We start from the raw sequence: 27,717 nt of genomic DNA on the forward strand, positions 1-27,717 counted from the left end.
CCAACGAGGCCGCGTGTCAAAGTTTGACACGTCTTCGAGCGGCGCGGGGAACAACAAAACGGGGTGGAAAAAGCCAGAAGGAACGAGGAGCAAGGTCATCTTTGGGCGCCGTTGCCGTGGGGACGTTAAGGAATGATGAAAAGATCAATTCCCCACCGCCGCGTTGCGGCCCGGCCTTGATTAGAGAGACCCAGAAGAGTTAAGATCAAGATCAGGGGGAAAGGAAACAACCTGAGTGTGTGTGTGTGTGTGTGTGTGTGTGTGTGTGTGTGTGTGTGTGTGTGTGTGTGTGTGTGTGTGTGTGTGTGTGCGTGCGTGTGTGTGTGTGTGTCTTTACGAAAAGTTTTTCTTAAGGGAAGTCTCATTAAGGCCACACTGTATTGGGCTGTTTTTTTTACCCCCCCGCCCCCCTCCACACACACACACACACACACCTCCAGGGCACATCTGATTGTTACAATGAGTGCCACTTTCACCGAGCAATGTTCTTGCTTTCTAAAATGATTGGAAGTTTATTAGTCAGTATCATTATTATGCCGTCTGCTTCTGTGTTTAACAAGCTTTCCAATGTGACCAATCTTTTCAAAATACCGTAAAGATGAATACATGTGTGTGAATTTGGGATTAAACAAAACAAACAAACTAAAAGGTCACACATTACAAACACACACATTAAAACGTTGGGCAAATATTGCTGCATATTCACCAGTTTTGAAGGTTCATAACTTTCCTAATATTTGATTCAGGGAAATTATACATATATCACTGGAATCGTCTTTAAATTATCTGTCTGATTATAATACCTCGTGGGAAAAAAACAATTAATTATTGAAATTTCACACACATACCTTGATATGGCTTCGGTGCTTTGCTGGATTTAATGAAATCAGGATTGTACTCAATTACTAAAATGCAACATTTTCGTCTTTTGCTGAGCTTTCTTCTACTTGTTGTGTGCAGGTAAATAACTGACTGGCGCTTCATCGCCACCTGGTGGCAGGAAGCTATATTGTCATTGAACGTCTCCTTGACAACAGCAACATACTGTTGAAGACAGATGCAAAACTGAAATTGTTTTGTGGCCCACTAGTTGGCGCTCGTGGACCAACCTGGTCAAGAATCACTCAACTGGACTTCTTGTGTGTTGAAAATGAAATAAATTACATATAATACATTTTAATAGTTTTTTCTAACTGAATTATTTTAAACAATATTCCTTAATGAATCAAATACTCTGACACAAATTGTAAAATAGTACAAAAAAATCTGCATTTAAAACATTATTTGCCATAAAGTACATACTTAAACTATAGATGGCTTAAAAATAAGTCTATACTTGATTCATATGGTAAATAAAGTACCATTATATTTATTTAAATATCCCATACTTAGTTTTAAAAAATGTCAAATATGAAATTATATGGTAAAGAATACTAAAATTAACAAATGAAATATAAACTAAAACTGTCATCATATTTATTTGTAGTATTATAATTCTCAATTTAATTTTTTTTTTAAACCAAAATAGTAAATTTATGTGTATTTGCATGTATTGCTCTCATTTGGAGTGTTGATGTACACCACATGCACCACAAAATACTGCAAACTGATTTATGCCTCTTTAAAAGGGGGCGGGGAAAGTCAATTGAACGTTATTTAAAAAAGGTACCCTCTTTAACACAGACCGCCACATCATAAAGTGTTTATGTCAAGTGTCAACATTTGAAGCAACACAACACATCTAACAACACAACAAACTCTAACACAGTATTACTAACTGCATTCATAGAATCACTAACTTGTTGCATAAAACGTCAGACACTCTGAAATTGACATTTTCATTATAATAAACTAGTCTCACTAAATAAAACATTTTCAGACATTTCTCAGGCCATTTTACAAACGGATTACAATGTTGTTGTTGTTTTTTGTTTTTTTTACAGTTATGGTCTGGAACAGCTCTGCTTGGGAAAAATCCCCCCCCCCAAAAAAACCTCTGCCTCATTTTTTCTTGGGCCGCTTGGCTGGCGTCACGTCCGACGTTTTATGGGCCGCCGCCGCTGTTTTCCTGGACGCCTTTTCCTTCGGATCGTAGAGGGCGTTCCTCAAGAAGCGGCCCGCGGCGCCCTTATCCAGGCGGGCCGCCTTCTTCTTGTCCGTGATGTCTTTCACTCTGTTCATGTAAGTCCTTATTCGCTCCTGACGGACACACAAACAAGAGAAAGACTCTCAGCAGTGATGTTAACTAGAACAAAAATAAATTCAAATAAAAATGACCGACCAGTTCTTGTTTGATGCCATGTTCTCTCGGATTGACGCCTTGTGTTACCAAGTACGCTGTAAAAGAGGTTTAAAAAAGTATTAAAATTGCATACGGGCCAAAGTTTTTCATCTTTAAAAAGGGCCATATTATGAGAAAGGGAGCAAAAGAGTGATCACTTACTCCAGAATAAAGAATTAAGCGTGTAAGCAGACATCAGATCCAGTTTGGCCTGGTCCAGAGGATCCAACTATCAAGACAACATTTTCATTTACACGTGAGCAGCCTTTATTCCACTTTAACGATGAGCAATAAACAACAACAAAAAAGGTTTACCTTTTTCTCCAGCTCATTTTTGGGCATCGACAGGAGAGTGCCCAACATGTTTTTGACGGCAGACATAGACGATTCGAAGCCCTTAAGTTGCTCGTCTATCTCGAAAGGATAATCGTCCGTCTTCCCGTCCGCCGCCATGCTTCCGAGCAATAATCAAACAAATACAGTGGGCAGATGTTTGAGCATTTTAGCGACCGAAGCTAAGCGATAATGTAATTCTAAGCAAAAAAAAAAGAAAAATAACTGCTGCTACGGGACATCTGCGAAGCCTCTATAAATGTATCAAAATGCCATTCGTGACTTATTTGAAAGAGAAAACTGAAAATGAGTTTATTCTTACCTTTTTCGTATAATAATGTTAGCCTGCTAACATTCGCCACGATAGAGCAAACCGGATGTGACGTAACACTGAACGGAGGAAGCTTCGCTACATTGCCATAGAGACGTCTATGCACACTGCCTCCTACCGATCAGAATGCGCATTGTTAGTTTTTCCGCTACTACCGGTTCGTTCAAATTTTAAAACCAATCATTTATCTCGATGACTCAGAAATGTAATAAAAATGACTTTGTTTCCAAAGTTGTTGAATAAAAATGGGATATATGGTGTTATTAGTTCTTTCAAAGCGACACGATTCTGTAGTTCTCATTATCTCCACCAGATGGCAGTAACTCACTGCTGAAGAATGTGAGTCATGACGTCGTCAACGTGTGCCCAATTGTGCAAATCTAAACATTTCCACAGCTGTATTTATTCATGCTTAAAATTGAGCTTTCAAATCGTATTATATGGATGATTGTGGACCCTATGAGGCTCACAGCATTGATGTTCAGTATCCAGCGATGGATGTGACAGTGTCACATGAAGCAAAAGGTCAGAAAGAAAAAAAAAAATTAAAGTCCGCTTGGCCACAAAATCGCTGGCATCGATCTTTCTGCTTTATTTATTTCATAAGTCAACGCTTACCTTCTAAAGAACTGTACAAAGGTGTGACTTCCAAGGTAAAACTCTCTAGTTAAGAGTGTACAGGGTGAGTGTAGGTTTATTTTGATTTGTTACGGGCCCACTGCAAACTCTTACATGACTTCATCAATTTTAGAAACCAACAACACGATACAAAAAGTATATATATATATATATATATATATATATATATATATATATATAAAACATAACATATGCTATGTAAGTGCTACAGATGTGTTTTGCTCGTCAATGCTGACGTCATCAAGAGCCAGTACTCTGGCCCTCTGAGGATGAATGTGAAATCTGATTGGTTAAAGTAGCAGTTCCATTGCTAATATAGTTGAAGTTCTTAAGGTCCGGCCACAATGTAGCGCTACCTAGTGGTGAGGAGGACTTGATGTTTTGGCCTTCAGTATTGGTTGCTGGTATCGGCAGCATTCACGAGTACCCGATACATTGGAATAAGGGTGATATCTGCCTGATACCGATTCCTGGTATCGGTACTCACCCTTAGTTACTAAAACTAACTACAGAGGATAAAGAATATATGCCTGTGAGCATTGTTATTTTGTACGTCAACATGTGTTGACGCACCATCTGTGTTCAAATAAATGCTGCTTGAAGGGTCACCATACTGCAACATTGATGCTATTTGTTAGCCCATCTATGGCATTCTGGATTGTGCGTTTGCCTTAAGCTAGCAGACTTTCCTAAGGCAAGGTTATGTGGTTGTTGTAAATCCCAGGCACCACTGTAAAGGCAATTATCAAATTAAATGGGAGGGAGTGTCAATTATTTTTACTTTTTTCGCTAATCGTGGCAGGGTTCAGTCGCGATCCAAAGCCAATAGCTGTATATTTACTGGCATGAAAAGGTTTTCCCCCACTCAAGTTCCATTTAATCGTAGAAAACAAAGTTCCTCAGACAAACATATCGACAACCACCGTACCGTGTTATATGTATATTTTGTTACATCCAAATTTGATGATTTTTCAGGCTTAAAGATAACATTCCAGTTGATTTTTTTGCATTTAAAAAAAGTCACGTCCCATCCCCCCCCAAAAAGTTTAGCGAGACAATCCAAGCTTTCGGCTTCGTTTTCACACAGTGTTGAGTTTGGTGACGATGAGCACGCGCACCGTCTGGTCGAAGCCGGCGCACACGCACAGGCCCAGCTTGTCGGGGCTCCAGTCCAGGCTGGCGACGGGCTGCGTAGACAGCGTGACGTTCTGCAGCAGGCTGACCGAGCCGGTCACGCCCACCCTGGTGCCGTCCGCGTCCTTCTTGCTGCGCTGGGCCGGGTACTCGCTAGCGTGTAATAAATAAATAAATAAATAAAACAAAAATGGCAATGAATGCTAATGTGGAAGAACGCGCTTGGTTGTGAAGTGGCTGAGATGAACCCATTAGTGTATTGTGACTCACTATTTCCACAGATGAAGGCTGCCCGAGCCGCCAGCCGTCAGGAAGATTTCTCGGTTCTGAGGTAAATGTCTCACCTGCCAGATGGTCGATTTATGGGCCTAAAAAAAAAAAATGGAATTCAAAATCATATCCATAGAGAATTAAAGTAAAAAAAAAAAAAAAAAAAAAAAAAGTTATCACCAACAAATTAGTCGATTTTATTCACTTAAATCTGAAATAAATATGCTTCTCCATGGCAAGTTTGTAAGATAACTAATTTTAAAATTACATAGAAAAAAAAAATAATATATATATATATATATATATATATATATATATATCCCCAGCAAAATTGTACTGAAATAATTTAAAATGTGGGGATACAATTAATTAAAATCAAATGAAATACAATTGTATTACATTAGAGGGGGCTACAATGAATTTCAATGCCTTATAAAGGTTTACCAGCTTTTCCTGAATTCTAAAATAACTCGCATTTTGGAAAGCGTTCTTATTTTTATGTCAAATTGTTCGTGCTCACATATTTAACCATTTAAGAAATGCTAATTTCATTTATTTTAATGCTAGCAGACATCAATGGCGGGCCCGATGTCAGTCACGGCGGCACGAAATCACAGAAAATGAGCGAAAAACACTTCCAGCTGTGAAAATAATTGGAACCTCACTGATGGTAAGAGAACATAAATACCCCCTTTGACATTTTCCGCAATCGGGAGCCAAGACCGCGGCGCCCCGCATTACCTTTTCGGAAATGGAGGCGAAACCCTTGGTGGGGTGCTGAGTCCGCATGTCAAACACGTGGAATTTGCCCTCAAGCGAGGTGGCCACCATTTTGTTCATGTTGATGTCCTTCCTGTCGAACTCCACGCAGCACACCTGGTGGACAAGGCGGAACGTGAGGAAGATGAGCAGCTATCTGTTGTAGCGTTTGTATTTGCATACAGATGCCACAAGATGGCGGCAAAGTGCTTACAAATGGACGATCATAGCGCCAACACCATGCATCTAGAATGTACACAATCATGAAGCCATGTTACATAACCAACTATATTCAGGAGTTATGTTATTCAACAGGAACAAACCACCTTCACATGAGGCTCATCAATAACATTAGCCACTATACCAAACTAAATAACATGCTTACACGTAAAAACAACACAAAGATTCCACCGGATAGCACCAAAGTAGTATTTTTTTTATTGCTATGACCCGGCCAGAAAAAAAATTGACGAGACAATTTTTTCATCAAATAACAGGGTAGGTTCCAGAAAAAATGTGAATTTGCACATTCGCAAATGCTGAACTCTGCGAAAATGTGGGGGTTCATCGTATGGATAACTGAGGGGAAAAAAATACTAGGAACTTTTTGTTATTTATTTGATCAAATAAGTGCTTGATTGATTGTAGTTCATAAATATTTTAAAATGTTTATTCAAAATATTTTTTTTATTCATTTGCCCAAATAATTTGTTAATTGATTTATTATAAACGGTAAAATGAAATGTAATTATCTTAACATTTTTTGTTATTTTATTAAATAATTGGTTAATTGTACTTACATGACCTATAAATAAATAATAGTTACGTTTTAACTAAAATTAACTTTTACATACACAAAACTTTAAGGCGTTAATTATTATAATTAAAGTCAATTAGGAAGAATATAATTGAAAAAAGCTGTATTTATTCATTTTGTACTCATTTATCGAATATTTAAATGGATTTACTGCCAACAGTCAAGTTCTTGGCTACCAATGATAGCAAAGAAAATGCAATAACCAAAGAACAGGAAATGGAACATCCGTGTCCGGGCTAATTTGAGCTTTTTAGCGGCTCGCCTTTCTTATGAAGCCACGCTCCGTGTCGCTTGCCATCAAAAGTCAACAGCACGCCATTAGGAGTGGTTAACACTCCGGTTTTGTAAACGGGTGTGTGCAGTCCTCACCCCGTTCTTGATGTTGGTCTCCCAGCGCAGTGACATGTTACGCAGGTCAAACAGTTTGATGTCGCCGTTGTCGTAGCCGGCGCACACGCAGCGGTCCTGATCGTTGAAGGCGTGGCCTGTGGGCACGGGTGCCCGATAAAAGGGACATATGATTTGTGGTTCCATCAAAGTCCCCTGTCACTATGTGTACGAACAGTCGGGCTTAACGAAGCAGGCACCCTGCGTACTATTCCAAATTGTTCCAAAAAAAAAAAAAACAATGCTTCCTTTAAAGGTTTTCTTGTATAAGTCATCGTTGCTTCTGAGATGCGACGTACCGAAGGCGACCGTCCAGCAGTCCCTCTTGGCGTCTCCTTCCACGGGCTGCATGTTGGCTACGGGCGAGTCTCGCTGCCGAGGGTCCCACACTTTCACTGTACCTGCAAAGGAAGGAGAGGGAAACGCTGTCTTAAATCAAACAACATTATATTCTGATCAGACAAAACTGCTTTTTGTGTGATGCAAAATGCATTCAATATTTCATTTGAAGGCTTCTCAGGTAATGCGTCGATGTGTGACGTTATTCTGCGTTTCCAAGGACTGCGGTGTGTATAGAGACCAAACCGTCATTTTGAGTAAAACACAAGTCCAGTTGATGTACCGTCCCGGCTTCCGGTGACGATCTCGGGCGCGCCGTCGCCGATGCCGAGGCCGCCGACGGCGTCCACGCAGTTGACGATCTCCTTGTGCGCTTTCACCGTGTACACCGGCACGTTGGCCTCCTCCAGGTTCCTGTGGAATTGCTGCATCAGCCACTGCAGAAAGCTTAAGGAAAAGCCTTCGTTGGCACGTAAATACGGACTACCATATATTTAGATTTCCATCAAAGTCCCCTGTCGCTATGTGTCTTTGCTGAAGAGACGACGCCCCGAATGTGCCGCACTTTATGGGCTTGGCTTTCTCCACCTGGAACGTAAAAGAGACGGAACACAATGTTGACATCCTAATTTGTGGCGTATTGATAAAAAAAAAACACACCAAAAAAAAAAACTGCAAAACATGTTGTTCACTAAATAGCCCAGAAGGGAGCAAATGCGCATTAGCATCATTGCAAAGGTGGATTTTTATTTATTTATTTTTTTTAAAATATCCTTCTATTGGAATCTGCATGTGTCCCTAATAAAGTGTCCCGTGATTGTCAAAACATTCTCGTCATGACTACTGACGCCTTTAGTGTCTCTGTGTGACATAACAAAATAACTACATAGTGTTCATTTTGGTCCGCGTGAAAACAATTCTTCCTGTTGGATTTGAACGTCGTAAATGACTCCTGTTGCTATGGAGACGAGGCACGAACAAATATCTCAATTCCCTTTAAATTCAAAGCATATCAATGTTGCTGTTGTTTTTTTTAAACATACAATATAATGCTTACCTCTTTGATCATCTGAGCCTCTCCGTGTTGCATTTCGTACATTTGCATGACTCCGGTTCCCCTTGCAAAGTTCCCGAGACACACGAACTTGGAACTGCACGGGATCCATTTGCAGTCAAAAACCGTGTAGTTTAAACTCTTCTGGGCGTGCGCGATGATTTGGGGCTTCGAAAGTGGCGTTGACATCTCGTCTATCCCCCAAGAAACACCAGATTATGTTCAAATTTGTGTAAAAACGTACACGTGTAATCCTGATATGTAGCTAGTACGTACGTGCCCAAACAAATGACGTCAGGCGTTTGCAACAGATAAGCATGCGAGTGCCCAGAAATATGCCTGATAAAAAGTATTCTATAAAGTTATTTTCCGCATGTTATGTTCTTATTTATACAGTGTCATATTTGGGGCTTCAAATGTAATGATAACATGTTTGTTTGGCCAATACATCAAATCAAATAATGTTGAAATGTATTTAAATAGTACAGGCGCGCTCGTGAAATGAAGCTACGTGCCCAAAACCCAATACGTCATGACCCACTTTGCTGACGAAACGTGTTCTTTCAATGCCAATTTTCCCCATGTCTGACACATTTACATTTAGAGGCATATACGGGGGCTTTGAAAGTGGCAACGAAATAATTGTGGTCCAATAACTCGAAGAATTAAAGTTTAATATTGTCTACAAAAATATATAGGTGGGCTTTTAAAATTATTCTACTTGCCCCAAAACACATGACGTCATGAGGACACCCTTCCCTTGTTACTGAGTGCCCAAAGAAATGCCTAACGAAATTCTTCTTTCAAGTAAACATTTTTCACTTTTATGAAAAGTAAAATATCCTTGTTTCTTTCATTATATATTTAACTAGATATTATTTGAATATAAAACGGTTACACATCCATAATAGTTGTTTATATATTTCTATTTCACTTAGGCGATGTTGACGTTGCCGTTCGGGTCTTTCTAGTTGCACGAGGACGCCATCAGCTTGCTGTCTTTGCTTTTTTTCATAATTGGACTTTTTAAGTAGGTGAATTTTCACCATGGATTCGACGACAAACGAAGCAATGGAAGCTGGCGTGGCGGAGAAGCAGGATGACAGTGACAGTTTTATAAAAGTCAAGTCTAAAAAGAGCCGTAAGAGGAAACTGGAGCAATCTGATATGGACACTGGAGGACCTGTAGCAAGCAAGAGGCCACAGTTTCCGCCTATTTCTGTCGACAAATTAAGGGTATTAAAGATCGTCTTGTGTGTGTGTAAAGCAATAAAAACGAATGGATGGAGTATTCATGCATGCATGCATGTGTTTGTGTTTTCAGGGGGCGGATCAGATGCGTAAAGTATCCGTCCCGGCACATCGTTACACGCCGCTGAAGGAGAACTGGCTGAAGATCTACACTCCCATTGTGGAGAACCTGCAGCTTCAAATCAGATTCAACCTCAAAACGCGTAATGTGGAGATTAAAGTGAGTGTCCGCGGTACTTTAAACTGTCGTGTTTTCGTAATGATGAATAAATAATGGGAAGTAAATCTGCCAACAGTGATAAGTGGATCAAATCTGGAATTTGCCCCAAAATGGCAGAGTTCCTTTTCAGTTTCGGGTTTCGTTCCTTGAGTCCTTTGCGTGCCAAATTCCCTGTCAATTGGCGAAGCTGGTCTCGAGGGCTATTTTTTTTCTTCTAACTTTACAAAAAAAATCTTTGAAATGATCATCAAATTGTTGATTCACCCAAAATGCCTGCTTCAAACCAAAATGGCCGACTTCCTGCAGTTGGATCTTGGGGCCATAAATCGATGCGTCGATGTAGAAGGAATCGTTACACGCCTAATGTCGACCAAATTTTATGTTGATGCGTCAAACTGGTTTTCAGGGGGCTAATTTCTTCAAACTTTCCAGCGGGTGCTACTGAGTGAGTTTTGGGGCGGCCTGTTGAGGAGCCCCGCCAAAAAAATAATAATAATAACAATAATAATAATAATTTTCACCAGGATACACACACTTGCCCAAATTGGTGTGGCGTTGGCCATGTTGAGGCTGCCAAAAATGCATTTAATTTGTGGAAAGAAAACAAAGCAATTCTAGGAGGGCCTGGCCTGAAATATACTGTCATGTAATTTTTTTTTTTAGTTATTTTTTTTTTTTTTTATGACTATTTATTTGTATTTTTTATTTTTTTATTTCTGCTTTTGTAGACTTGCAAAGAGACACAAGACATCGCCTCCCTCACCAAAGCAGCAGATTTCGTGAAAGCCTTCATTCTGGGCTTCCAGGTTGAAGTAAGTGTCTTTCACTTATGCATTTTGACACTTTAAATTTAAATTAAATTTAATTTAAAACACATTAAATGTTAATATGAAAATTGTTTTAATTTAGAAAAAAAACACACTTGCAAACAATCAAATGTAAATAGCAAAATTGTTTTAATTACTCAGGTCAATTAAAATACTTGACAACACAAATGCAAAAACATAATTAAATTTAAAATATGTTTTCTAAACAATCAAATGTAAATGCGAAATTAACATGCGTTAAGAATTTTTTTATGCAATATGTTTTAGTTTTAAAATGAAGAAAAAACTTAAAAATCAACGTAAATACTGTCAGAGTGTTGTTAATTTTTCTGTTTTAAAATTCATGAAAAAAATCAAGTGAATAAACACATTTTAAATTTAAAATATTATGTGAACAAAAAAACTGTTTAAATTTAAAATACATGAAAATATTTTTTATTCACTCGATGCAAATAACGTGAAAATAATTTTGTTTGTGAAATTTGAAGACATGAAAACAAATTTAAGTTTAAAATTGCATTAAAATGTAAATCATTTAAATAACAGATTGGTGTTAATGAAAATCATTTGAAACTCATTTTTAAATAAATGTGAATAACATTGAATTTAATTAAACTTAAACAAATAAATGTTAAACAGTCATAACAATTTAAATAAAACATTTAGAAAAAATAGTGTAAATAACAAAATGTAGTTTTACACGACTTTGCCCAATAGTTTGTCCAATTTCTGATTGTAAAACCATTCGTACGTTTACAAAGAAAATAGAAATCCTATAAATGATATTTAATTAGAAATATAACATTTTGTTAAAATCAAAGAAATGTCCCAAAAAATGTTTGTGTTCCCCTGCCAGGACGCGTTGGCCCTGGTCAGACTGGATGAACTCTTTCTCGAATCCTTTGACATCACAGATGGTAAAATAACATTTCCAACGGTCCACTCTACGAAATATAAAGGTCTCACGCTCTGTTCTTGTTTTTGCAGTGAAGCAGCTGAAGGGCGACCACTTGTCCAGAGCCATCGGCAGGATCGCAGGCAAAGGAGGAAAAACCAAATTCACCATCGAGAACGTCACAAAGACTCGCATTGTGCTGGCCGAAACGTCAGTTGATGGGAAAATAACCCACACTTTTACACTATTTACGGAGCATTTGTGTGTGTTTGTACATTAACAAAAACTTTGCATGATTTTACATTTTTATTTTAAATGTAAACAATTTCCATCCAACAAATAGTTAAAATTTAGTTTTCATTACAAATGTAATTTAAAATACTCCAAAATAGGTTTTGCAAATGCAAATAATACAAAAATTAAAATACTATAATTTGTTTAAATCAAGTTTATTTACTAAAAAGTCTTTTTGTGTGTGTGTGTGTGTGTGTGTGTGTGTGTGTAATAAGAAAGGACAATTCATTTTCTGATTCCAATCGCATTTGTTTTAGCTGAAATTTTAGTTTACAATAATGTAAACTATGCAGTGGATATAAAAAGTCCACATACCCCTGTTCAAATATCCAGTTTGTGTGGTATAAAAAAAACATGACAATAATTACAAAACCTTTTCCACCATTGTGATGTCTAGCCTGTTCAACTCAATTGAAAAAAAAAAAATGCCAACTCAATGAAAATCTTCAGGATACGGAAAGTAAAAATAGACTGAGATAATCTTTTTGCACAAGTGTGCACACCCTCTTATAAATGGGAACGTGGCTGCGTTCAGAATTAACCAATCACATCTGAGCACATTAAATGGGAGTCGGCACAAACCTGCCACCATCAAGTACCTCTGATTAACCCCAAATAAAGTTCAGATGTTCTAGTAGGCTTTTTGATGAACGTGGACTTTGTCTTGGTCTGCTGTTTTTATACAAATAACGGGCATTTGAACGAGGGGTGTCGACTTATATCCACTGTACATGTGTATTGGGTTGAATTGTGGATGTTGCTCATTCAATGTGTGTCGTGTCTACAGAAAAGTGCACATATTGGGCTCCTTTCAAAACATTAGGATGGCCCGGACAGCCATATGCAACCTCATCTTGGGTGAGTGATATTTAAAAAAAAAAAAAAAATAATAATTATTAAAATTAATACATACATTGAATGTTGTTTTCCTTGAATTCCAATCTTATCCACAACAGGAAGTCCACCTTCGAAAGTCTATGGAAACATCCGAGTGGTCGCCAGCAGAGCTGCGGAAAGATTCTAAACCGGTCGACATGTTTATTAATTTTTGGCGATTGGGGTGATGGAGGTCAATACGGACTTGGTTACCATGGACTTGACGTCAGATGAGGAATTTGACGCGTGTGATGAATATTTCTGTGTGATGTTTGTGTATATATAAAAAGGACAAACCAACAGTGGAGTCCATTTTGTCAGTCAGTTGGCCATCTTGTGTTGAACTAAAGTTCAATAATCAGCATTTTCTCCAAATAAAATTTTATAAACAAGTAATTATTTTTTTTAATCTAAAAAAAATCTAATTTAAATCACCAAGCTTTAGTTCCACATTTTCAATTTGACAATTACAAAAGGAAATTTTACAATTTCAATGTTCATTTAAATCTTTTTAATTACACTAATAAAGTTTTGATTAAAATTTTTTAAATGTAACCAAGTCAAGCTTTACTTTAAAAATTTTATTCAACTTTGCGAAACAAACAGGAAAATCCATTATCAGTTAAGTTTATTTAAATGGTATTTCATGTTCATATAGTATCAAGTTTCCAACAGTCCCACAGCGTAAATTGCAGCATGCAGAAAAACAGAACCAAAAAAAATCAAAAATACATAATATATATTTGATATCCCCCACACACAAAAAGAAACTCAGAAAAAACACTTCCAAACTAAAGCATGAAGCTGTCAACTATACAGAGACAGGAATGCGTTTCACAAATATTTATGTACAAAACATTAAAAAAGCTTGTATGTGGCAGTTAATATTATGACACGTGTTGTACTGCAGTTCAGTTCATATGGAAACCAATCATTTGGCAACATCTATATTGTGTATCGTGTTATTAAATAGTGTGTATTCACATCAGCGTCCATGTGTGTAAACAAGATTCGTTCCAAACGTGTTCATCTTCATGCACACAAAAACAAAACTCCACATCATGCAGGCTCCAGTTTTCGCATTCAGTTCAAAGCAGTGTCCCAGTTCCAGTTTTGTTCTTGTAATTCATTGAAAAATATTTGTTTCTGTTCCAGGCCCACATCGGGACCAAAAATAAATAAATGCTCGTAAGTTGTTTTGTTTGCTCCCCCTCATAATTATTTTGAAAAGGCATTTTCCGGGAACAGGGAAATACTTTTGTTACATGCCCATCTAGCAACAAAAAAAACATCTTAAAATGCAAATTGTCTGACAGATATTCAAATTTGTTTTTTTCATTATTTTGAAGACAATTTTCCCAAAAATTGTGAAATCAATTTTTCATTTCATGCCCATCCAGTTATAGCCCAAATGCCCTAAAAATGTGTAATTTACGCTGCTTTTTTTCCCCTCTCTCTCTCTCTCAATTTTTGAAGGAACTGAGCAATACTTTTTTTCTTCTTCCAGGCTCACCCTTGCAACAACAAAAACACCCTAATAAGATTACCTGACGGATGATGTTTGTTTTCAAAATATAGTTTCCGAAAAACAGCCAAATACATATCTCATTTCAGGCTCGCTTATCCACAACAAAAACACCCTTGATGGAAGATTAATTGAGCAATAAATTGTGAAAAGACATTTATCAGAGACATTGAAATATGCTTCTCATTCTAGGCCCGTCTGATGACCACCAAAGCACTCAAAAATTAAAATTATCTCACTGATTCTTAAGCTTTTTTTCCTTTATTTATTTTTGAAAAGATATTTTTCAGAAATCGCAAAATACGTTTCTCGTTCCGGACCCGTCTAGTGACAACAGAAAGCGTACAGAAGCCTTTTGTTTTTTAACTGTTGAAAATACATTTTGGGTAATGTGTGTGTGTGTGTGTGTGTGTCTGGATATGTTTGCTTGGCACTTCATACCCGAGCAGCTAAATGCACTGTTAAGTCAAGTGTGGATGAATGTATACGTACTTTACTCACGTATAAAAGATGAGAAAAAACAAAAATAAATATAATTTAAAAAAAAAAAAAAAAGGATGGAATTCCCTCACGTCACCCTACAGTCACCTCCTCATACTTCAGTCTTTTTTTTTTTTTTTGACCGGGTAAGAAGCCTTCGCCCTTCACTTAACACTTGAACGAGGCTCTTCGCGGTGGAAAAGTGAGACATAAATGTTCCGCTGCCGGAACACTGAGTCGGTGTTTCTTGTTTTTGCCGGACAAATCGTCAAGAGATGGCGGAGGAAGAGAGCGTCGAGGAGAACGGGGAGACTCGAGCGAGCTGCAGGGCGGTCGGGAAAGGAGGCGGGGTGCGCTCACACGTCCACCACCATCTTTTTGTGTATGTCCAGACCACCCACCACCTGCAGAGGAGACGGGGACGAGAATGAAGTCGCTATACGGGTGCAATCTAGTCAGCACTTCAGCAGCAGCATTCTGATCCATCTTAACGGTCATTTGGGTACATTCAATTCTAACAGTTCCACTTTGGGACGATTATATTCATCAGGGTAGTAAAACAAGTACTGGAGAACTGTGATTTCTTCTCTTGCGTCTTATCAGCACTCGAGCAGCAGCTTTCTGGATCAGCTGGGGAGTATACAGCACAGGGGTAGTTAATTTAAAATTCTTGGAGGTCTAGTTTCTTCTCCTGGTTCAAGTCAGCACTCATGCTGCCACTTCCTGGACCTGCTGGAGTCTTTAGAAAATGCTCAGATGTCTACTTTTTCCTTCCAGTTGACGTCTGGTACGCCAGAAATGTGTAACCCAAGCACTTAAAATGCATACATGCTTCCGTAGATGCTGCTGTTTTGGTGTGCGACAAACTTCAAACGGGCTGCGCGGTAACCGCTCCAATAAACTCACAAAAGCTCTTTCGAGGAGGACCGAGACTCACCGCGCAGAACTCCTCGAAGGATATCCTGCCGTCGCCGTCCTTGTCTGCGTTGATGATGGTTTTGTCCACGATCTGCTGCAGCTGCGTGTCCTTCAGGTTGTTGCCCACCATCATCTTTAGCACCTGGAAAAGTTCGCCGTTGGAGATGAAGCCGTCCTTGTCCATGTCGTAGATCCGGAAGGCGACTACGAGTGTGCAGGAAGTCAGTCAGGCAACATCAAACAACTCACAAGAGAAAATCGAAAAATACTACCCCGTACTAATGATGACATTTTATAAACTTACAGCGAAGCTTCTGCTCCTTGTCACCTTTGACACTAAACTGCGACACTCCCTCAATGAACTCTGTGATGGCAAAGAGACAAAGTCAGTACACGCTGAGCGGATTTATTATGGGATAGCATCAAATTCAGAGGATAACACGCAAAAGTCTCGACAGCAACATTAGGGCAGTGGTTCTTTAACCGGGGCTACGCAAGTCGCAGCTTGCTTTGAATGTGTAAAAGTGTGTTTGAAGACCCTAAAACAATTTATATCAAAAATAATAATAATCCCTCCCCCAATTATGATTTGTTTTTTTTCATATTTCTTTGGGTATTTCGATATTGTGGATTTTCACTTAATGGGTAACTCCCGCGATGGAGGAGCATTTACTGTAATCGCAAAATCTGACATCCCAGCATGAATAAAGGCATTTTTTTTTAAACAAAAAGCATTTTTAATTTCACTTGTAAAAATATGATTTGTTAAACTCTGACTTTAATTTCATTATTCTATGACCATCTTTGAAAAACATGACTATTCCTGTAAGATTATAAATACTGGTCACATCAAAATAGTTCTGTTCTTTTAAAGTTAACATTTTATTTTTCTCGAAATAATACGACTATTTTGATAATATTACACCTACTTTCTCTCATAACTATAACTATTTCATCAACTTTTTTTCTCAAAAATAAGCAACTTTTTATTTCCAGAGGTATTTAGGGTTCCACATTGTTGGAGGTTTTAAATAAGGGGATGTCGTCGATCTTTGTCAACTGTCGGGCCTGTGAAGCCCTTTGAGAATCTGTTTTCTTTGAGGCCTATAAAAATGAACTTGACCTGACATTGTAGTTATGTTAAATTGGAAGAAGGTCCTTGGAAAAAGTTCCCCTCTGTACTGTAAGGGGTGCCTGAACCCAAAAAGTTTGAGAACCCCTGCATTACAGCAAACGGAACAACATCGTACGTAGGAGTAGCATCCACCTTTAAAGTCCACTTCGCCGTTGCCGTCCGTGTCGAATATGTCGATGACCCTCTGCACTAGCGGGTTCTGCTGCAACTCAGGCAGCGACATGAACTCCTCCACGCTGAGCGAGCCAGAGTTGTCCAGGTCCAGTTTCTTGAAACGCTTTCCCAGACGCTTGATTTCGTCCGGATCAACTGAGACGAAAAACAAGGGAGATGAGACACTTTCGCACTAATTAGTACTCTTTTGTTCAGACCATCTCCTAGAATCTTGAAGGTTTATTTGGCAGGAAATAGAAGGGAAAATATATATATATTTTTATGTTAGGAAAGCAGCAAAGTCATACAAGTCCTCACTAGAAGCCAAGACGCTGCCACTTCCAACTAGGTCAAGGACATGACTTGCGGCACGCAGATGGCACCCCGTGTTCGGGTTCAGATTTTTTTGTGCATAAAAATATCCTAGTTCTAGTCAGCACTCGAGCATGATGAAAAATATATCGCTAAGGTAAAGAATTAAGATTGTGGGAAACTAATTAAAGCTAGTTAGTTAATACGGTCAGTTTACCGACGAAGTTTACCAACTAGGTTTCCCAACTGTCAGATAACTGTCTCTTATATCGCTTCTGTGAGTTCTCGTCGGTGCTCGAGCATTGGCATTGTGGAAACTGTTACCACAAAATGTCTGGCTAAGGTGAAGAATTACAATTGTGTTGGACTAAAGTTATAGAATATAGAAAGGTATTGAGTGTCAGCATACTGACTAGTGAACTGTCTCTTCTGGCGCTTCTCCTAGTTCTAGGCAGCACTCGAGCATTCTGGAAACTGGTGTGGCCACTTCCTAGCACATTAGGCTGATTGCTTTCGTAATGTACCGCTCTCATGCACGCAGCAAACGCCGCAGCAGCTAGCCAGGGCAGTGTTATTTATAGCTGCTCCGTCATTAGAAAAGCCCCCTGACTCCCCGCCACCACCCCGCTGCTGCCAGTAGTGACTCACGCCCCCCCCCCCCTCCTCCAGGGAACCCCCTCGCAACAAAGAATCCCGAGCAGAGAGTCTCCAGACAAGCTGGTGATGCCTTCAGGCTCTCTGTTCAGGAATGAACGCCGTGAAAACCAGCGCTGTCCGACAACAATTATATATGAAATACTAGACGCTAGCCCCTTTAAAGCTGGACACCAAAGCGGTTTTCCCCACCGACTTCTTCTGTCGTAATATTAGAGGGACACCAGAGGTGGAACGCCACCAGCCTTGCCAGGAGTGTGAAATTTAAGACCAGAGACTCACTGTTGACGCCCCTTTGTGTCAAAAGCTGGCGAACTGGCCGGGTAAAACAAAGACATGCTGCAAATATCCTCCATGTGTTGAGTTCTGGGTCATTCGTGACACAACCCCACCAACGCTACTACTCGGGGGGGCATTACGCCTGGGGACAAATGCCGGCAAGGCCCACGGTCCGGACTACGTACGGACCATCTGCTTGTGTTAGTATGTTGACATCATTAACGTTGCTAAAAGTATGCAATGACACATTTTGAAAGTTATTATTTGCTAAGTTGATTGGTTTTTGTTTTGTTTTTTGTTTTTTTTGGGTGCCAAATGTACCGCACAATTGAAAAGCACGTATTTACAAATCTACAAAATTGTTTAGTTTTTTTTGTTTTGCTCCAGTGTCAAACTTGCTGTCCAATAAAAAAGGATATATGTATGCATGTACAGCGCATCTATTTTATTGGACTTACTGTCCATTGCAAAGCATGCATCTCCAAATTTTTGCAAAGTTCATAGTTCGCCGTTTATTGAAAAGCGTGCATCTCCAAATCATGTATTATGAAAGTCATCCTTTCAGTCCTTGACCTTTATCTTTACTAAAATGGCCCCATTTTAGCCCGCTTCACCACCGCAATCTCAGTATTAAATGTGCCAATGACACCAAAGCAATCCAGTGACACAGAGCTGCGATATCATTGCGGTAATTGGATAACGGATGTGAACTAGACCATCCAAGTCTTCTATAAATAGCCTGTTGGAAGTGGCAAAACTTACAATGCGTGCACATTTCCAGGGGGTAGCTGGCTTCATTTCCCTGAGAAGAGAAGAAACGAGAACTTAATGATATTCATATGACAGTAACTCCTTTCACCCTCCCTGTAAAAGTCAGAAACTTCTGCCTTTTCCAGTGGAAAAAAAGGCACCTATTTGTAAGGTTATTCCACGATAGCAGGACAGGGGTGTGAAGTTTAACAACAAAACTTGAAACCTGTTTGTGTTGAAAGCTATGCCATTGTCCAACAAATACAGTAATCCTCTGCATATCCGCATGCCACGATTTCTCTTCTCTCTTCGCATCTCTAAAAATGCCTAACAAAAAGAATAGTGGTGTGTTTTGGCTGGTTGGTACTGATTAATGGCATTTCAATTCATTTCAAATGGGGAAAATTGATTAGAATTGAATGACGAGGTTGGTCACAGAATGAATTAAACTCATAAGTCATTGCACCAACGTACTTCACAGGGGAGTCACCGAGGGGGCAGCCGTGATGACACCGAGCCAGCGATTGATTGCCTGTCCAGCAGCCTACATGAACTACCGCCTTTACTGTATTGTTCACCCCATGGAGCAACAAATAAAAAAATTGTTTTTAAAAAAAAAAAATCAAGCTGTAAAATCATCATTCCGCCACTTCTGCTAACGCTTGAGCTCAAGTGTCGTTGCAAAACAGCTGCAAAACTTGTAATGTGATGACGCAATCGCAGCAGTCTAACCAACTTCCCCTTGTTGGCCGTCAGCTTCCAAGCGTACGGTAAACATTTGGCGCAGTGTGCCAAGACAACATTCACCTGAGGCTGGATTTACAAGTGACACACAATTGTGATATATATTTTTTTGCTCTCATGTGTTACAAATGGGATATATATCATGGCAGCGTAAAGAGAAAAACACATGGAATTAAATATCTTCAGATGGGAATCAAGTCTTTTACTTCAGTGGATAAAAAAAAAAATGGGTACCCATCTACAGAAGCTAATATAACTCCACACAAATCAATAACATTAAGAAAACATGTAACTCTAAACAACAGCGAAAGAATATACCATTAAATATGGTGTAAATCTGCTACATTAGATGTGTATGACACATTAAATATATAGCCTAAATATTCTACAACCCAAATTCCAATGAAGTTGGGACGTTGTGTTAAACAAATAAAAACAGAATACAATGATTTGCAAATCATGTTTGACCTATATTTAATTGAACACACTACAAAGAAAAGATATTTAATGTTCAAACTGATAAACTTAATTGTTTTTAGCAAATCATTAACTTAGAATTTTATGGCTGCAACACGTTCCAAAAAAGCTGGGACAGGGTCATGTTTACCACTGTGTTACATCACCTTTTCTTTGAACAACATTCAATAAACGTTTGGGAACTGAGGACACTAATTGTTGAAGGTGGAATTCTTTCCCATTCTTGCTTGATGTACAGCTTCATCTGTTCAACAGTCCGGGGTCTCCGTTGTCGTATTTTACGCTTCATAATGCGCCACACATTTTCAAATGGGAGACAGGTCTGGACTGCAGGCAAACCAGTCTAGTACCCGCACTCTCTTACTACAAAGCCACGCTGTTGTAAAACGCGCAGAATGTGGTTTGGCATTGTCTTGCTGAAATAACCAAGCAAATAACCATGAAAAAGCTGTTGCTTGGATGGCAGCATATGTTTCTCCAAAACTTGTATGTACCTTTCAGCATTAATGGTGCCTTCACAGATGTGTAAGTTACCCATGCCATTGGCACAAACACAGTCCCATACCATCACAGATGCTAGCTTTTGAACTTTGCGTCCATAACAGTCAGGATGGTTCTTTTCCTCTTTGGCCCGGAGGACACGACGTCCACAATTTCCAAAAACAATTTGAAATGTGGACACATCGGACCACAGAACACTTTTCCACTTTGCATCAGTCCATCTTAGATGAGCTCGGGTCCAGAGAAGCCGGCGGCGTTTCTGGGTGTTGTTGATAAATGGCTATTGTGTTGCATAGTAGAGTTTCAAGTTGCACTTACGGATGTAGCACCGAACTATATTTACCGACATTGGTTTTCTGAAGTGTTCCTGAGCCAATGTGGTGATATCCTTTACACATTGATGTCAGTCCTTGTTGCAGTGCCGCCTGAGGGATCGAAGGTCACGGACATTCAATGTTGGTTTTCGGCCTTGCCACTTACATGCAGTGATTTCTCCAGATTCTCTGAACCTTTTGATGATATTATGGAACGTAGATGATGAAATCCCTAAATTCCTTGCAATTTTACGTTCAGGAACATCGTCCTTAAACTTTGACTATTTTCTCACGCACGTGTTGAACCTCGCCCCATCTTTGCTTGTGAATGACTGAGCAATTCAGGGAAGCTCCTTTTATACCCAATCATGCCACCCACCTGTTTCCAATTAGCCTGTTCACCTGTGGGATGTTCCACACAGGTGTTTGATGAGCATTCCTCAACTTTCTCAGTCTTTTTTGCCACCTGTCCCAGGTTTTTTGGAACGTGTTGCAGCCATAAAATTCTACATTAATGATTATTTGCTAAAAGCAATAAAGTTTATCAGTTTGAACATGAAATATCTTGTCTTTGTGGTGTATTTAATTAAATATAGGTTTAAGATGGTTTGCAAATCATTGTATTCTGTTTTTATTTGTTTAACACAACGTCCCAACTTCATTGGAGTTGGGGCTGTACATTAGAGGTGCATGGAACATTAAAAGGTATTTTTTTTTCCACGTGGTCCGTGAATGTACATACAGTCAAATCAGATGTGTCACATGAAATAAAGCAGGAAATATTTTTTTCAGTAAAATATAAGCCCTAAATAGGAATTGGCCACTTGGCCCTGAAGGGTAAATCCACCCTAAGAGAGGTTGTGGTATTTTAAGCGCAGCAAAGCAACACGGCATCATTAGCCATGAGATTACGGCGCTAAACAACGGTCGGCAGCCAACAACCTTATTGGCCCGCGAAAGGGGGAAGGGAGACACAAATATCCTGAGGCTCAGCGCTCACGTCTTCACATCAAAGTTTAATAAATCAAAATCCAGTCTACTGCTTTTCGACTGATTAAAAAAGCCACCAACGTTTCGGGTCTGTGGGCACGACGCAAAAACATGCTAACTTTAATACAGAGTTCGAGATGGATGGAGAAGGAGAGGTGCCAATGTGCAACCTTATCCATGATGGATATTGCATTCACAATCAATAGAAGTCCAAAACAACACTCGTTTTGCATCTGTAAGAGTCTGGCTGGCAACCCTTAAAAAAAACACAGCTAATTATAGATTTTCAGGGGGGGGTGGCGCACATGAGCCGGCATATTGTACTCTAACATGTAAACCCACACATATCACAGCTGAATGAAGCACTTTAGAAGATAATGCCCTTGTACACTACCTGAAATGCTGCCATTTAGCTGAGTTTTTTCAGTACCATTTTGCTATTCGATAAAAATTACACAGAATGGGGGCATGAAGCTCACATGGTATTTTTATTTTTTTTTTGACCTTCATACGTAGTGTCAGAAGTAGAACATCCCCTGTGTGAAATGGTATTTGACAAAACCAGGACCAGGGATGTCAAGTTCAGCATCAGACACTTGTTTCTCTCGCCACTTGTCGTTGTTCGACAAGTATATTCAGACGTTATTTATTTGTCTGCTGTGTGAAATGCCCTACTTCACCGGGTTGTGCGACAAAAGCCCAGGTGGTCAAATTGCTCCAATGCTGCTATTTTGCGGCATCTATGAGTGAATGAGTCATTTTTCCCCCCACTTTTCTCCATGCTGGTGTTCTGTGTAAATGTCAAATCTCCATTGAAACCCGTGCTTGCATGGGTTTTCTCCGGGTACACAGTGAACCCTTACTATTTGCCAGTATTGGAACAGAGCTCTGCCACAAATAATTGACCACTCCTCTAAAAGGGGGTTGTAATTGCATATAGTCGCCACAAGATGGTGGCAAAGCACTTAAACAGAGAGGATTGTAAAGCATCAAAGCCATGCTTCCAGCATGTACACAATCATGTACCCATGTTACATAAACAACTGTATCCATATATTCAGTCGCTAAATATTCAATACAAACAAACCACCTTCACATGAGGCTCATGAATCGTATTAGCCTAAAGTAACACGTTAGCACGAACTGATGTGACATCTAGCACGGGCAAACTAATGTGAGCACCAGAACTTTACACAAACTATATTAGTAAAGGAGTATCAATTTATTCACTACACTGATATATCAATTTATATTCCTAGGATCCAACAGCATCAATCTGTGCTTGGCAAGTTGGCCTTTCGTATGAAATACAGTATATCAATTTAAATTTGTTTTAAAATGTTAGAAATCCATCAAATCGATAATGGGAAATAACGCATTGTCTTTATGCACAACAGACTTCATATGGATGTGTGTGTGACTTACCTCAGTGTGCGTTGAAGCCTTTCATGCAAGCTAGCTTAGCTTAGCTCGCTAGCTGCTAACACAGAGATGCCTTTGTCATCCACACATTGCTAAGCAGAGATCAAGCGCGAGTGTCAAGTGTAGTGAACGTGCGACCGTTGAATAAATATTTGTAGCTTTTGACATAATAGCAGAGTATGATGAGGAACTTTGTCGTACAAAAGAGGAGAAGGATCGAGGTCAATGATTGGACGCTGTTTTCAAGCCTCATGTCGTTGTGTTACAGAGAGCAGGTTTGTTCACTTCTTTACTAGCGCTCACTTATTCTTAACACTATTCCTAAAAGCTTTTCCTCATGGAAACCTCACAGTCCTCCATTTCTAGCCAATAGTATTTGACTGTTTAGAACAGCGTTTGTGTGTGCATATGTCATTTGAAGGTAAATCCCTCCCGTAACGTCTAATGCTAATTTTAGCTAGCTAATCAATGGGAAATACAATTGAGTATTAGCATTAAACTGGCAATGTTTCTAAAACAACGTGTCGTATTACAAAATGTGTGTAATTATTTTTTGTTGCGCGTTTAGTTTTACAATAAACTCCAACTGGGGTGTCAATAAACTATTGAATACATACTCAGGGAGGGCAGAATAACATATGTCACACGCTTGCTGCAACCAACATAGCTGCATTCAGGGAGCGTGTACAATGCGGGTACTTGCTTCCACACACAACGCGACGTTCACCACATGAATCATTTTTCTTTGATTATAATGTTTTTATGATCACGGGAAGCCAAAATCAAAATTACGTTAACATTTTCATTACCGGTAATCGCCCAGTCCTAATCAACAGCGTTGTAATTGAAATGCTAGTGATAAATATTTTTATTTATTCATCCAGCACTGATTATCTATGTAATGTGACTGTGAATGGTTGTTTGTCTACATGTTCTGTGCAATTGATTAGCAAATGGTCCAAAATGTAACCTGCTTCCCTGGCCGAAAGTCAGCTGGGGTAGGCTCCAGCTCACCCAATGAAGACAAGCACTGTAGGAAATGGACGGATGTGAAAAAGGTGCCTACTACCCACCAGCACTGCTGCCGCTTCTACCGGTGCCAACACAACTGCAGCGATGCACTGAACATTGAGTGGGCTGCGTGGATGTGCAAGTGCAGCTCTTATCTCTTGTTCCACATTAGCTGCAGCAGTGCTTGATTGCTACGCAGCAGCGTATATGGACTCCATATTGTCATTAGACAGGTTACAAGTTGTACTGTCAGTAGTTGGAGAAGGAATATGTCACGTTGACACACCAAAGCTATCCACATAACTAACTGGCAATCATCTTAATTAAACCTGTAACAACCTAACGTGTGTGCTTTAGTGCGGGTCGCCTGAATGGACACTCTAAATGAATAAACAAATGTGTTACTACAGGCGTAGCGGTACATGTTTTTGGCTTTTTTGGTATACCACACTCAACTTAAAGTGCATTAATGAAACCACACACACACACACACACACACAAAGTTGATCATGTCATTAGGGGGTGTTGACGTACGAGTCCACTAACACACAATGCAAAATTACATAGAGAGGCTAACGAAACTAGCATCAATGTCGCAGTCGTTATAACCCTGAAAACAACTGATATTTGAACACAAATTGTGCAGCAACACATGGAGACAGATAATATATGTATTCCCAAGTTAAGACAATTTTATGGCTCTTACAGTACATCTAAATATTGATGTATTCATACAAATGTAAGCTTGTTAAGGTTTTCATGATGATGATGGTTTGACCCGGAGAGACGAATGAATATATTCCACCCATCCATTTTTTGGGGGGCAGTGGCCGCTTCTCTTCATTAGGGTCCCAGAAGAGCTGGAGCCTATACCAGATGACTTTGGCCAACATGCGGGGTACACCCTGGACTCGTCAGTCGCTAGCCAATGGCAGGGCAAGTATAGATAAACAAGCATTCACACTCACATGAAATAATAACACGGTACTGGATGAAGAAATCAATTACTGCAAACATTTATGCTTTTTGGAATGTGGGAGGAAGAATGTACCCAGAGAAAACCTACAAAAGCACTGGAAGAACATGCAAACTATACACGAGAAGGCCAAAAATTAAGATTCAAACGTAACACCTCAGACCTGTGAGGCAGAGGCGCTGACAACTAGTCCACTAGATAGTTTCTATTTCTAATTATTTATACAGATAAAGACGTTTTATACTTGATATTAAATTTTAGACGATGACGGTTTCCTCCCACATCCCAAAAACATGCATTAATTGGAGACTCTAAATTGCCCGTAGGCATGACTGTGAGTGCGAATGGTTGTTTGTTTCTGTGTGCCCTGCAATTGGCTGGCAACCAGTTCAGGGTGTACCCTGCCTCCTGCCCGATGACAGCTGGGATAGGCTCCAGCACGCCCGCGACCCTAGTGAGGAGAAGCAGCAAAAGAAAATGCAGGGATGGATGGACTTTTTTTTTCTTTTTCTTTTGGCATCACTATTCCATCGTGTGTCCGGCTATGACTGCTTCCTTATTAAATTGCAGTGTTGCAACTGTCAACAACCACCGACCAAAAGACACATACACACACACACACACAAAGTGACACAATTAGTAATAAAAGACACGGTGTTCTTTTTTACTGGCTGGCTTTTCAGTGTGGATTTCTGTCACGAAAACTAATTTACGTGGGGAGAAAATAAACAACAAGACCACTGACAGGGGATCAAGGGACATGAATGTGGGCCAAAGGCTCCAGGCTGCTGGCAGGCTAGCCCCCTCCCCGGGCGTGTTACACACAGGGTGCGGACGAGGAGCCACAAAAAGCGGGCGAGAAAGGCAAGGTACACCAGGGGGAAGCGTCAGGAAGTCGATTTATAAAGCCAAATATGCTAAAAAAAAAAAAATGGCGTATTTAATCGTCGTATTATAGCAACCGGGAAGCTTACCATGGTGCTGTTAGGGTGAGGAAATCCAGGCTATGTGAGAAAGACCGTGCAGGGAGAGTTCCAAACGCCGCCGAGGTGTGTCCACTGAAGCCGGGGGATAAGGTGGGGATCACGTCTCGGCGTTTTACACCCAGATTTGGGGGGCTCTCTTTCCTGCCTCGCTCGCCTCCTTCGCCGAAGCGTCGACTGCAGTGGAGGAGAACCAGGGACGGAGAGCCGCTGGGCGGGAACAGGAGCCGGGGGAGAAGGAGAAGGAGGGGGAGGCTCGTTTTGACAGGCAGGCGGTGGCAGAGGGGCGGGGACGATAAGGGGGAGGCGCGGAAATACTGTACATCCGGGGATTCACGGTTTAGTTACGTATAAATCGAGATCCCCTCATTAGCTCGTTTCACGTGATCGACTTCTACGAAACTATAAAACGAACATTAAAAGATTAATTGTAGGTCATATTACAATTTATCTACATATGACTGTTAATATGTAATTTGCATATTTTGTGTCTAAAAATAATTATGTTCATTTGAAAATAAAATAGAGAATATTATACTATGCTAGGTTTAGGCTAGGCTAGGCCATGGTATTTCAATCCGAGGTTGACGTAATTTGTAGATGTAAATCTCTTTCATTTCTAACATCGCTTTATGCTACACAACGATAGTTACTATTTTTTAATTTTAATTAATGACATGACATTTTGCATATTAATGGTACTTCTCTATTGTTGTTGTAATTTTGTGTTATATGTTAATATGCTTTTTTTTACAACGTCACACTTTGGATTGACGTAATTTGCGGAAGTAAATCTACTGCTTTTTTTTAATGAAAAACGTTATTAAACGTCGTAGCCAGGGGGAAATGACACAGATTATCAAGAAAAGAAAAGTAAATAATTCAGTCCTTGTGGAATACTGAAAAAAAAAGATTATGAGTCACAAATTTACATTTATGAATGTAAAACTTTAAAAAAAAATTAGCAGATTTACAAAGTCTCCCGCTTCGTTTTCCATATGTCACTTCTGGTATTTATTGACGTCATTTGCACAAGAAAAATCTCCTTACTTGTTTTGCCACCACCCTAAAAACAACACGGTGAATACCTTTGGCGTGAGCATTTGTTATTTATTATTTGTTACTAATTTGGTTTCGCTCCTAGATCACCCTGGTGCCGGTAGGACTTCTCTCCATGGTGCCCGGATGGCCCTCTAACCAGGAATTCCTTGTGCACCCTGAAAACTGCACTGTGCATACAGGTGGATTGATTCTGTTGTATATATAATCCCTGTAAGATACTTAAGGCACTTCATCAATAGGTCAAAGTTTGCCTCACGCACACATGCTAAATCCTCGCCGGGCCTTCTAAAGACTCAGTTCAATTTTAAGTGGCTTTAAAGATGA

At 39.6% G+C, this 27,717-nt stretch overlaps 4 protein-coding genes across 4 annotated transcripts; 1 reads left to right on the forward strand and 3 right to left on the reverse strand.

The window, feature by feature from the left end:
* Window positions 1–1,687: 1,687 nt before the first annotated feature.
* Window positions 1,688–3,049, reverse strand: c1d (C1D nuclear receptor corepressor). The gene is made up of 5 exons (XM_061690343.1): window positions 2,937–3,049; window positions 2,597–2,735; window positions 2,444–2,510; window positions 2,282–2,337; window positions 1,688–2,199 (listed from the first exon to the last, which is right to left on the reverse strand). Exons 2-5 carry the CDS (start codon window positions 2,732–2,734, stop codon window positions 2,002–2,004), a joined length of 459 nt encoding a protein of 152 aa, XP_061546327.1. The 5' UTR covers window position 2,735; window positions 2,937–3,049; the 3' UTR covers window positions 1,688–2,001.
* Window positions 3,050–3,524: 475 nt separating this feature from the next.
* Window positions 3,525–8,624, reverse strand: dnaaf10 (dynein axonemal assembly factor 10). The gene is made up of 8 exons (XM_061690095.1): window positions 8,348–8,624; window positions 7,778–7,878; window positions 7,574–7,704; window positions 7,251–7,352; window positions 6,934–7,049; window positions 5,730–5,864; window positions 4,989–5,086; window positions 3,525–4,871 (listed from the first exon to the last, which is right to left on the reverse strand). Exons 1-8 carry the CDS (start codon window positions 8,531–8,533, stop codon window positions 4,664–4,666), a joined length of 1,077 nt encoding a protein of 358 aa, XP_061546079.1. The 5' UTR covers window positions 8,534–8,624; the 3' UTR covers window positions 3,525–4,663.
* Window positions 8,625–9,280: 656 nt separating this feature from the next.
* On the forward strand, window positions 9,281–14,728 carry pno1 (partner of NOB1 homolog). Its single transcript, XM_061689884.1, has 7 exons — window positions 9,281–9,580; window positions 9,669–9,815; window positions 10,544–10,627; window positions 11,499–11,559; window positions 11,630–11,747; window positions 12,619–12,689; window positions 12,788–14,728. The coding sequence occupies exons 1-7, from the start codon at window positions 9,392–9,394 to the stop codon at window positions 12,853–12,855; spliced, it is 738 nt and encodes a 245-aa protein (XP_061545868.1). The 5' UTR covers window positions 9,281–9,391; the 3' UTR covers window positions 12,856–14,728.
* ppp3r1a (protein phosphatase 3, regulatory subunit B, alpha a) lies at window positions 13,319–26,571 on the reverse strand. Its single transcript, XM_061689886.1, has 6 exons — window positions 26,323–26,571; window positions 18,926–18,965; window positions 16,898–17,074; window positions 15,935–15,994; window positions 15,650–15,834; window positions 13,319–15,116 (listed from the first exon to the last, which is right to left on the reverse strand). The coding sequence occupies exons 1-6, from the start codon at window positions 26,323–26,325 to the stop codon at window positions 15,069–15,071; spliced, it is 513 nt and encodes a 170-aa protein (XP_061545870.1). The 5' UTR covers window positions 26,326–26,571; the 3' UTR covers window positions 13,319–15,068.
* Window positions 26,572–27,717: the final 1,146 nt, after the last annotated feature.

This window comes from Phycodurus eques, chromosome 11, assembly GCF_024500275.1.
Source record: "Phycodurus eques isolate BA_2022a chromosome 11, UOR_Pequ_1.1, whole genome shotgun sequence".
In the NCBI taxonomy this organism is placed as follows: domain Eukaryota; kingdom Metazoa; phylum Chordata; class Actinopteri; order Syngnathiformes; family Syngnathidae; genus Phycodurus; species Phycodurus eques.

Excerpts from the sequence above, each read along its gene's own strand:
- pno1 (XM_061689884.1), top strand. The coding sequence starts at position 9,392 with ATGGATTCGACGACAAACGAAGCAATGGAAGCTGGCGTGGCGGAGAAG. Across the intron at positions 9,581-9,668 it reads TTTCTGTCGACAAATTAAGG|GGGGCGGATCAGATGCGTAA; the intron begins GTATTAAAGATC and ends TTGTGTTTTCAG. Across the intron at positions 10,628-11,498 it reads TTCTGGGCTTCCAGGTTGAA|GACGCGTTGGCCCTGGTCAG; the intron begins GTAAGTGTCTTT and ends TTCCCCTGCCAG.
- dnaaf10 (XM_061690095.1), bottom strand. The coding sequence starts at position 8,533 with ATGTCAACGCCACTTTCGAAGCCCCAAATCATCGCGCACGCCCAGAAG. Across the intron at positions 7,050-7,250 it reads CTGCTGGACGGTCGCCTTCG|GCCACGCCTTCAACGATCAG; the intron begins GTACGTCGCATC and ends CCGTGCCCACAG. Across the intron at positions 5,865-6,933 it reads AGACCAACATCAAGAACGGG|GTGTGCTGCGTGGAGTTCGA; the intron begins GTGAGGACTGCA and ends CTTGTCCACCAG.
- c1d (XM_061690343.1), bottom strand. The coding sequence starts at position 2,734 with ATGGCGGCGGACGGGAAGACGGACGATTATCCTTTCGAGATAGACGAG. Across the intron at positions 2,511-2,596 it reads AAAATGAGCTGGAGAAAAAG|TTGGATCCTCTGGACCAGGC; the intron begins GTAAACCTTTTT and ends TTGTCTTGATAG. Across the intron at positions 2,200-2,281 it reads ATGGCATCAAACAAGAACTG|GAGCGAATAAGGACTTACAT; the intron begins GTCGGTCATTTT and ends TGTGTCCGTCAG.
- ppp3r1a (XM_061689886.1), bottom strand. Across the intron at positions 15,835-15,934 it reads CAAGGAGCAGAAGCTTCGCT|TCGCCTTCCGGATCTACGAC; the intron begins GTAAGTTTATAA and ends GCACACTCGTAG. Across the intron at positions 15,117-15,649 it reads CCTTCGAGGAGTTCTGCGCG|GTGGTGGGTGGTCTGGACAT; the intron begins GTGAGTCTCGGT and ends TCTCCTCTGCAG.